The sequence below is a fragment of the Trichoderma aggressivum genome (assembly GCF_033847375.1).
Source record: "Trichoderma aggressivum f. europaeum strain CBS 100526 chromosome Unknown scaffold_003, whole genome shotgun sequence".
NCBI lineage: Eukaryota > Fungi > Ascomycota > Sordariomycetes > Hypocreales > Hypocreaceae > Trichoderma > Trichoderma aggressivum.
The window spans coordinates 36,839-46,489 of record NW_026946369.1 but is presented as its reverse complement, the minus strand read 5'-3'; the positions used below and the strand labels follow the sequence as shown (position 1 = coordinate 46,489).

The following is a 9,651-nucleotide window of genomic DNA, read 5'->3' as shown; positions in this document are numbered from 1 at the left end:
TCTCTCTCTCTCGCTCTCGATGGATCCATGGATGTATATCAGGTACCTTGTTTGATTATTTCAGTTTGCTTCTGCCATATGCTGTAACATGCCTACGAGTACATGTCTACCAGGTAATACTGCTTACGCCTCAAAGGCAATAAATCTGAACAGCTTCACAAGGCTACTAAGGTACCTAGTAAACAATCAGGTACAAGCCATCATGGAGCTTTGACGCCCGCCACACGTGGTTGTTAGTGCCCGTCCATATCATGCCCATCTGCCAACTTCAACTGTTCCATCTCATCCATCAGGCCAATCTCCTGGGCGTTTGGGGGTTTCATCTCCATCGAGCCACCTTGCCGGGAATTCGAGTCTCCCCCTCTGTACGAGTACCCGTACCCGTAATGCTTCCAGTACTCGAGGCCACTCCGTGCTTCGTAGATCTCTTGATCTGTTACCCCTGACCCATGTTGGCAATCAAACCCGTCGCTTATCGATTATGTACCTACAATGCGCCATTACGGAGTAGAGGTACTACCTACATACAGTACCAAGTACGTGTAATTGATCGAGCCGGGTGTGCTCAGACCGTCTGCTGAGAAATGTTTCTTGTTTCATATTTGGTAGCCATGCTACCCGAGACTCTAACAATAGCAATGCCGTGGTAGACGAGCCCAAGTTTGTGAACGCATTAGACATGAATTTCCAGTCACAAGAGGCGTCGTTGATACCTTGAGGTTGTTTACATAGAATAGCCAGGTGAAAATGAATTGTCGAAGAGATCTGGTAGGGTCCCTTATTACATCGATTCAAGCATGTTGCTCTGCCATGCTGTCTTCCAACCGAGCCTCGGGCTACACAAAAGGTGGGCAGTCAACACCATCGTCTATGACTGTGTTTTCGGGTGGACAGTCTCGAGTTCCCAAATGTCTAGTGCTTACAGAAGCAGAGAGAGTTTGATGCCGAATCCAATCCAGAAAATATCGAGCATCAAGAACATAGATGCCGTGTACTGTCACATTCTGTACGGAGTCACACCCACATTTCGAGCTACCCGCATCAATTCTTCTGACTGTATAAACTCTATTGAAGAAGTGCTGCCACATCAATCAATTCCTATTTCAAAAGATATATGAAATAAAGGTGACTTTTGAGCTCTTATAGCTTCAATGACTTTATCAGGTCAATAGGATTGATAGAACTATTATATGAAAAGGTATCTGGCATGTTAGAATGGAAAGGTGCATTATCTCAATGCAGCTAGCTCACGCCCTGTGCAACAGCGGCAATGCGCCCTATTCAAAACCTACCTAGGTACTAACCTTGATGTCCAGACATCCATCTTTATATGGGATGCATGTTTGATCTTCGGCTTGCGGTGTGACTCAAAACAATACAAAGGCCACGTGCATTGCGCACGCCATGAATGACCAAAAGTTTCCTCTATATAGACCCGCAACTTCATAAAGTCTTGGCCACTTGAATTTCCTCTCTGTCATTTTTCTCTTCTCCATTCAAAGACGGTGGTGTCACCAACTGCAAAACCTACCTAACACAATAAACGCCCATACCGCATATATGGTCTTCACCCCACCAAACAAGAACATCATCAAACCGCTGCTCATCATCCACGGGAAAGGAAGCAATCATGGGAACCCCTTTCGTCAGCCTTCTCGAGCCTAGTAAGCTCGATGGCTTCCAGCTCGGCGTTCCTCGAGACACGCTTCCCTCCACAATCCCTCGAACGTTCCTCGATGCCATGGAGGTTCGCGAGGAAGTCTTCGTCAAGGAACAAGGCGTTCCCCAGGAAAACGAGTTCGATGTCGATGATGCACGATCTTGCCACTGGGTCATTTACGTCAGCGTCAACAAGACAGAGGTGCCCGAGATTCGAAATGAGGAAGGAAACGTCGTGCGGCCACGCAAGAGTTCTACTCGAAGCACTCCCGTGGGAACTGTTCGCATGGTTCCCTTCCCGCATGAGCCTCATCCAAAGCCCGGCGGAGAGTACTGGAACGGAGTGTTGAAAGGTGAAGAAGACGATGCCAGCAACCACGATGGCCCGTCATCCCGGCCGTTTGTTCAAGACCGGCCGACGACATTCCACGACGGCAAGGAACCGTACATCAAGCTTGGAAGATTGGCAGTCGTAAAGGACTATCGAGGCTACCGCTTTGCAGGTCAGCTTGTCAAGAGTGCACTCGACTGGATCAAGGCCAACCCGTCCTTCTTTGACCCCAGCATCAGAGAGCTGGGACTTGAGCAGTTGGGAGCGTCGACAGAGGCCCAGGCGCCGCAATGGGGAGGTCTCGTTTGCGTCCACGCACAGGAGCAGGTCGCCAAGGCCTGGGCGAAATGGGGATTTGAAATTGACGAGGGCATGGGGAAATGGTATGAGGAAGGCATTCCTCACGTTGGAATGTTTCTGCGTCTAGACATTGGCCAAAAGGATATCCAGATCTGAGCGCCACGGTCAACAACCGAATGATGGCGAGAATCAGGTAGAATCGCAGATGATCTTCATCGAGGACATCACGTATTATGGCATTGGGACAGAGAGTACAGTTTTAAGATTAAAAGAAGCCTGGCACTTAACGAAGTAATAACTTTTTTTTTCCTTATTTGATGCCCCATGTTGCACTTTTGTTTTGGTCTCTCTCTTATAATCACAGATAAGAAAAATATGGTAAATTAGAGACACAAAAGGCATGATTCATAACAGCCCCTTTTTGAGCCCAGCTTTTTATTCAGACTCAAGGAGCCATCTTAGATAAATCCATGTCCGCGTTCCCAGACCCGAACGCAAAATGCAATTCTGAAAAATGCCTGATCCACGCCAAAAGCCACACTCCATCCAGCCAGGTAACCCACCGCACAACCTTTATCGGTTGGACTTGGCGACACGCTCCAGCTCGTCCTTCTTCTTGATAGCGTATGAGTTGCTGCTGCCCTTGGCGGCGTTGATCAGCTCCTCAGCCAAGCACTCAGCAATGGACTTGACGTTGCGGAAAGCAGCCTCGCGGGCACCGGTGGTGAGCAGGGCAATGGCCTGGTTGACTCTCCTCAGGGGGGAGACATCGACGGCCTGACGACGGACGGTACCGGCAGAGCCAATTCGGGTAGAGTCTTCACGGGGACCGCAGTTGACAATGGCGTCAACGGCAACCTGAATGGGGTTCTGGTCGGTCATGAGGTGAATCTGAAGCGAGGACTGGGTGTTAGCAAGAATTTTGAATAGTCTTTTGTCTGCCTTTTGCAAAGACGTATTCCTTCCCCCCCTCTCTCTCAGGCTCTCTCTCAGGGTCGCGTCAAAATACGTACGATCTCGAAGGCGTGAGCGACGATGCGAACAGCCATCAGCTTCTTGCCGTTGTTGCGGCCGTGCATCATGAGCGAGTTAGTCAACCGCTCAATGATAGGGCAGTTGGCCTTGCGGAATCGCTTGACGGCATATCGGCCAGCGGAGTGGGTGACGTAGACGGGGTTTCGCAGGGAAACATAGTCGCTATTCGATCAATCCATCAGCACAAAAGAACTTCCTCCAATGGTTCGGCGAAAAAAATTCAAATCTTCTCCCCAATCTCGCGATTTCGAACGTACGTCAGAGAGATGTCGCGGACCTCGACATCGTAGTCCCACTTGTTGAACAGCTTGACGTTGCCGACCTCCTTGACAATATCCTTGGGGAGGGCGTCGGTAACGACGGAGTTCTCGATCTCGATTTCACCACCGTCAGACATCTTGGCTATTTGCAGTCGAAAATTCCGGTGCTGGGGCGGGACTGCGGTTAGTATTGCGGATTGTCGAGATGTGATTTTTCAAGAGGTTAAAGGTGGGCTTGGTCGGCGTGGAAGGGAAATTTTGGTGGTGTGTGCATCGGGCGAATCAGATGGCGCGAAAAGTTAGGTACGTACCCTGCACCCACGTTCGGTTAGGGCTCGGCTGCCCTGGTGAATTCGGAAGTGGGCAAACCGTTGAAGCGGGAGGGCTACTCTAAGTCGTCGCCAAAAATTCCAATTCCTCCACCACTCCTCCGTCGACAAGCCAAGCACATCACAGACAAAATGGTATGCCACCATCACCGCCGCCGCCGACCATTACGAAAATGGGCGTCGCTATGCAGATGCTGATCTTTTAAAAATTCACAGGCGCCCGCAGCTGGAGCAAAGAAGCAAAAGAAGAAGTGGTCCAAGGGCAAGGTCAAGGACAAGGCCCAGCACGCCGTCCTGCTCGACAAGACCATCTCCGAGAAGCTGTACAAGGATGTCCAGTCCTACCGCCTCGTCACCGTTGCCGTCCTGGTCGACCGAATGAAGATCAACGGCTCCCTCGCCCGCCAGTGCATCCGCGACCTCGAGGAGAAGGGCATGATTAAGCCGGTCGTCACTCATAGCAAGATGAAGATCTACAGTACGACTCACCAACAGTTCCCCCCCTTTGTGCGCGCCTTGGAAGATGACAAGAGACACTGACAATTGCGCAGCCCGTGCCATCGGCGAGTAAATTTACCACCATGTTTGAAAGTTAAAGCATTGAGATTTATGGCGCCTGGTTGGTCTGAAAGGAAGAAAATGGGCCATGAGTGAAGAGGATGATACGAGGTATATAAAAAGCCTTAGTTGGGACGCTTTTCATGCTCGGTGTAGCATTTCATGGGAACCGGAAACGCTTTAGCAAATGGCAACGGAATGAAGAACTTCAAAAAATGACCAAAACGACGCGAATACCCTCTTGACCTTTGTGTGACGCACATGTCCGTGCTGCGAATAATTGTGATGAGCTTATGAGATGGATTCATGCTTCGTTGTTGCAATATTGGCAGGCTTGTGTTGCCTTTCTTTTTAATCTATCACATGCGTAATCGCGATGTCAATGTTGCCCCATGGCATGCAGCAAGGTACGCTATCGGGTCGACTGGTACTGCATTTATATCAACCCGTTGACATCAATTCTGAATGTGCGGCCTATCCACTCTAGCCCCTAGGTAGCTTTCTGTCATTTGTCTTACTACCGAGGTATTCCCTATTAATGCCCGTACAGAGAGGGCCGTGTTTGCTGATTATTACTCCCAATGGATGTTGTAAAGGAAACCCTCCCCGTGAGAAGATTTCGGTAGCATAGGATTGACCAATATACTCCGTACTTATAGATATTTTGGTATTCTTGCCAAATCCTTCAGAATCTGTGAATATCCCAGAGTGGCGTTGGACAGTGGTCCAATCAGATCAAACCAGATTGTGATAATGCCCAGCAGGTTATCAGCCACGGCCCTTAGCCCTTCTCCGCCCTCCTTTTCTTAGGTATCAAGGCATCAATATTTGCCTTCCGATGTTTGGTGAGATGCAACCAGTACTAGGTCGGGACTGTGCTGCTGGCGGGTATCGTACAAGTGAACCGGGGAACAGCCATATTATGTACTACGATGTGTTTTCTGTCTCAACGATGACTACAAGTTGGGCCGGGGTTTTGCAAGTCAAGTCCCCTACCAATCAAGGCTTGTGAGTGAGTGAGGACATTTTGCGTGAGGCAGCACTGCTATCAAGGTCCACAACCTGAGGCAGAATAATGCCAAGTCACTCGGGGAAGAGGGTACTTGGAATACGCGGCTCCGTCTGCTGGAGAACGAATGTGGAATGCAAGCACGAGTCTCATGAACGAAGCAGGGGAGACATGCGGCTGTGTTTCTTTTTCTTTTTCTTTTTCCATTTCCGTTTCCATTTCCTTTTCCCTTTTTTTTCTTTTTTTTTTTCCCTCTTAGGGCGACAGGTACAGCACAGCCTTTACCCCTAACAGCGATAGACCCGATTAGAGTTTTTAGGAGAGATTTCTTCGCCCGTGCTCCTGATACGAGTCTTGAGGCAAATACTGGCCCGGCTCTGAACCAAGACCGACAGTGTCCACCTGTAACATGTAAGGCTGGAGACCTCGGCCTCCCTTGCACCGGTGGAGCCGGAGTAGGCGGGATGGCTTCTCACGGCCGGTCAGATCGGCGGCAACGGTGTGGCAATGCCTGAGAGATGGACAATGGCGACTTCGGGATGGTTGCACTACCTCCTTATCGTTTGCATTACCACGGAAGCCGGGGTGTCCGCTAAGCCTCAAGCTGTTCTCGCTCCAACAAGTGTTTGGGATTTTGGAGTCATGACGGTAAGGGGCTGACCTCAAGTCCCGTGAACTAGACACTGGTGCCATATGATGGCTGCAAGGCCCAAGACGACGCGGCTAAATGGAGCTATATTTGTCGTTCTCTCAGCTTGCCAGCTGGACTTGCATGTTACGGAGCACTCTTGACTGATAGGGCCTCCATACCAATCTTCCATGCACAAATCCGGGGGGCCATGGCTGAAGCGGTGACGAGCCTGTGTGGACATGAAGCAGCGCAAAGTGCGTGTGCAGCATTCTTCTATACGGAGTACTTTGGTCTCTGGGTGTCTCGGAGACGCCAGGAATAGGCAGGTTGGGAATTTCGCACTGGCGGGTGGCCTCGGCGGGAGCAAGATCGGGGCGGACCGGGTGCAAGTTGTTGTTTGCACCCAGGGTGACATCAAGGCGCTGGTGGCCGTGGGTGGTACAGCACAGTGCAGCCCAAACAAAAAGTGCGAGGCAAAAAAAAAAAAAATCGAAAAAAAAAAAAAACTGGCGCAGCATCTCCTGGCGCCTGAAGGTCGCTGCTCCGGGCGCCTTTAGGCCGCTGGCACGGCCCTTAAAAGGCGCTCTGCCTGAGGCTGCCACGCGCTGTAGCGCTCCAGTCTGTTGCGTTGCCGTGGAAGGCAAAGAGCGCGGCCCAAGCCTGCAGCGCTAGTGCGGCCGGAAAGAGTCGCTCTGAAAAAGTGTCCCCTTCGAGACCCGCCGCAATTTTTTTTTCCCTCCCCCCCCAAAGCCATTGCCCGTCGGTGCAGAATTTATTTCGCTCGACTCCCCCCGTTGTCCTCCTCTTCCTCCTTTCATCTCCATCTCCCCTCAATCCTTTCTTTTTTTTCCGGGAAAGCGTTTGCACATCGGTCAAAATGTCTGAGAAGCCTCAAAAGGTCCTGGGCATGCCGGTAAGTTGAATCTGCCTGCCTTATCTTGCCTGCCTCCTCCCCCTCCATCGGGCACGCCACGGGAGAATTTCCGAAACGACTCCGAGAGATATTTTGCCGGCATCATCAATTGAATTGTCTAGATGACATTGAGATGCTGTGTAATGATGTCTGCTTGGGCCTCGCTTTCAGTCGTGAAGAATCTCTCTTGTGTGCCTGGATGAAAAAATTTTCTGCACCGCGTTCGCACATGTGAAACCTGACCGCTAACAATGTTTCTTCCAGCCCTTCTTGGCGGACTTCCTCAGTAAGTCACTACTATTCGATGCTTATGCGGAATAAGCATCATCCATAGATGGCGGCTCGCGTCCAGCATCAAGTACTCGAACTAACAGACTGTCATAGTGGGTGGTGTCTCCGCCGCTGTCTCCAAGACTGCTGCCGCCCCCATTGAGCGTGTCAAGCTCCTCATCCAGAACCAGGTTTGTCTCTCCCCTTGGGACGTATCAACTGTGAAATCACGTCTCTAATTAGGACAACAGGATGAGATGATCAAGAACGGCCGTCTCGACCGCCGCTACGCCGGCATTGGTGACTGCTTCCGCCGTACCGCCGCCGACGAGGGTGTCATGTCCCTGTGGCGTGGTAACACTGCCAACGTTATCCGATACTTCCCTACCCAGGCCCTGAACTTTGCTTTCCGTGACAAGTTCAAGAAGATGTTCGGTTTCAAGAAGGAGCGTGATGGCTACGGCATGTGGATGCTTGGTAACCTGGCCTCCGGTGGTGTAAGTTTTTTCTTCTTCTTTACCTTGCGGTAATAACCCCTCACCTTCACATGCTTGATACTGATACTCTACAAGGCTGCTGGTGCCACTTCTATGCTTTTCGTCTACTCCCTTGATTATGCCCGTACCCGTCTTGCCAACGATGCCAAGTCCGCCAAGAAGGGCGGTGAGCGCCAGTTTAACGGTCTTGTTGACGTCTACCGCAAGACCCTCGCCTCTGACGGTATTGCCGGTCTGTACCGTGGTTTCATGCCCTCCGTCGCTGGTATCATCGTCTACCGTGGTCTCTACTTCGGCATGTACGACTCCATCAAGCCTGTTCTCCTGGTCGGTAACCTCGCCAACAACTTCCTTGCCTCTTTCGCTCTCGGTTGGTGCGTCACCACCGGTGCCGGTATCGCTGCCTACCCTCTTGACACTATCCGACGACGAATGATGATGACTTCTGGTGAGGCCGTCAAGTACAAGAACTCCTTCGATGCCGCCCGCCAGATCGTTGCCAAGAACGGTGTCAAGTCTCTCTTCAACGGTGCTGGTGCCAACATTCTCCGTGGTGTTGCCGGTGCTGGTGTCCTGTCCATCTACGATCAGCTCCAGATCCTTCTCTTCGGAAAGGCCTTCTCCGGCGGCTCTGGTTAAATTGCTTTTTCTACGTTCTGTATAGACATTCTCCGGGCGTCTTAACGCGGAGATGGGGTTAATTGGCCAGGTGGGTGTAATGCGGCGTCCACTGGTTGATCAAAAAGGAGACCGGTATGGAAGGTATTGAGGGAAGTTGGGCCAGATATCCCGACCTGTGTAACAGTTGCTATTTGCGGGTTAGACTGGCATGGGCACGGCGTATTAGTCGTTTTGGCTCTTGCCGTGCTTTCTAGGTCGCTGTAATTATACACCAATGCAAGTTCCCTTGATTTAGAGATTTAAACAACAACGCTCTGATTTTGATGATCCAAGTGCAACCCGTGTCGTGCCTCAAAAGTGCAATTTTTTCGTCTTCGCGCATGTTCTCAGCCTCGCGCTCGTTGTGCGTGTGCGTTGCTGACTAAGGCAGCGTATCGCGCTTGCGATTGGGAAGGCAGCAAGCCCAGAGCTCCAAGTTGCCTTCATGTACTTCCTACCTATCACCGTGAACATTGCAACACGGCGCGCTGTTTACTCCAGTCACTGCTGTCCAAGCATCACCATTGTCTAGCTGCATATACGGTCGCTGGGGAGCAATCGAGCTGATCACAAAGTGCTTCCAATGCCACCTAAACAATCTTCCACCGGAGCTGGACGCGGCCGGCCAGCCAAGGCAAACAAAGCTCAACCGCCTGCTCGCAATGCCTCGGAGTCTAGTAACCCGTTCGAGTCCTCAGATGACCAGGCCCCAGAGGCAAACCAAGCAATAAACATAGAGGAAGAGCAAACAGAGCCAGAAAAGTCAATTCCTAAAGCGCTGCTGACCCGGCTTCTGCACGAATTCTTCACCAAGGAGGCTACGAGGATGTCGAGAGACGCCAACACGGCGGTGAGCAAGTACGTTGATATCTTCGTTCGAGAGGCGATCGTAAGAACAGCTGTCGAGAAGCCAGGCGGGTTCCTAGAGGTAAGATGATTGGTAGCATGACATTCGTGTTGTCTTTTCTCGAGTTTGTCCAGATGATGTTAACGGTTCCTCGTAAAGGTCGAAGACCTAGAAAAAGTCACGCCTCAACTGCTGTTGGATCTTTAGGGGCCACAGGGCTTTAATATGTCACGTCCAGCTGCCGCTACTACTTGGATCTGGTCTGCGAGGGACTAGCCATCTGCTACAACATCGTCCGGTTGATCTGGTTGGGAGATGATGCGCGTCCTGGACCCCCTGCTTTCGGCCATCC

General features: G+C 51.2%; 5 protein-coding genes across 5 annotated transcripts; 4 read left to right on the top strand and 1 right to left on the bottom strand.

Annotated features, from left to right (window-relative positions):
- Positions 1-1,630: 1,630 nt before the first annotated feature.
- Positions 1,631-2,446, top strand: Triagg1_1146 (uncharacterized protein; the record flags this gene model as incomplete). Its single annotated transcript, XM_062895184.1, has 1 exon — positions 1,631-2,446. One exon carries the CDS (start codon positions 1,631-1,633, stop codon positions 2,444-2,446), a length of 816 nt encoding a protein of 271 aa, XP_062759485.1.
- Positions 2,447-2,863: 417 nt separating this feature from the next.
- Triagg1_1145 (uncharacterized protein) lies at positions 2,864-3,722 on the bottom strand (the record flags this gene model as incomplete). The annotated part of the gene is made up of 3 exons (XM_062895183.1): positions 2,864-3,193; positions 3,304-3,487; positions 3,583-3,722. The coding sequence occupies 3 exons, from the start codon at positions 3,720-3,722 to the stop codon at positions 2,864-2,866; spliced, it is 654 nt and encodes a 217-aa protein (XP_062759484.1).
- A 324-nt stretch (positions 3,723-4,046) lies between these two features.
- On the top strand, positions 4,047-4,454 carry Triagg1_1144 (uncharacterized protein; the record flags this gene model as incomplete). Its single annotated transcript, XM_062895182.1, has 2 exons — positions 4,047-4,049; positions 4,131-4,454. The coding sequence occupies 2 exons, from the start codon at positions 4,047-4,049 to the stop codon at positions 4,452-4,454; spliced, it is 327 nt and encodes a 108-aa protein (XP_062759483.1).
- A 2,535-nt stretch (positions 4,455-6,989) lies between these two features.
- Triagg1_1143 (uncharacterized protein) lies at positions 6,990-8,431 on the top strand (the record flags this gene model as incomplete). Its single annotated transcript, XM_062895181.1, has 5 exons — positions 6,990-7,025; positions 7,290-7,311; positions 7,410-7,486; positions 7,547-7,792; positions 7,868-8,431. The coding sequence occupies 5 exons, from the start codon at positions 6,990-6,992 to the stop codon at positions 8,429-8,431; spliced, it is 945 nt and encodes a 314-aa protein (XP_062759482.1).
- A 604-nt stretch (positions 8,432-9,035) lies between these two features.
- Triagg1_1142 (uncharacterized protein) lies at positions 9,036-9,506 on the top strand (the record flags this gene model as incomplete). Its single annotated transcript, XM_062895180.1, has 2 exons — positions 9,036-9,380; positions 9,459-9,506. The coding sequence occupies 2 exons, from the start codon at positions 9,036-9,038 to the stop codon at positions 9,504-9,506; spliced, it is 393 nt and encodes a 130-aa protein (XP_062759481.1).
- Between the last annotated feature and the right edge of the window lie 145 nt (positions 9,507-9,651).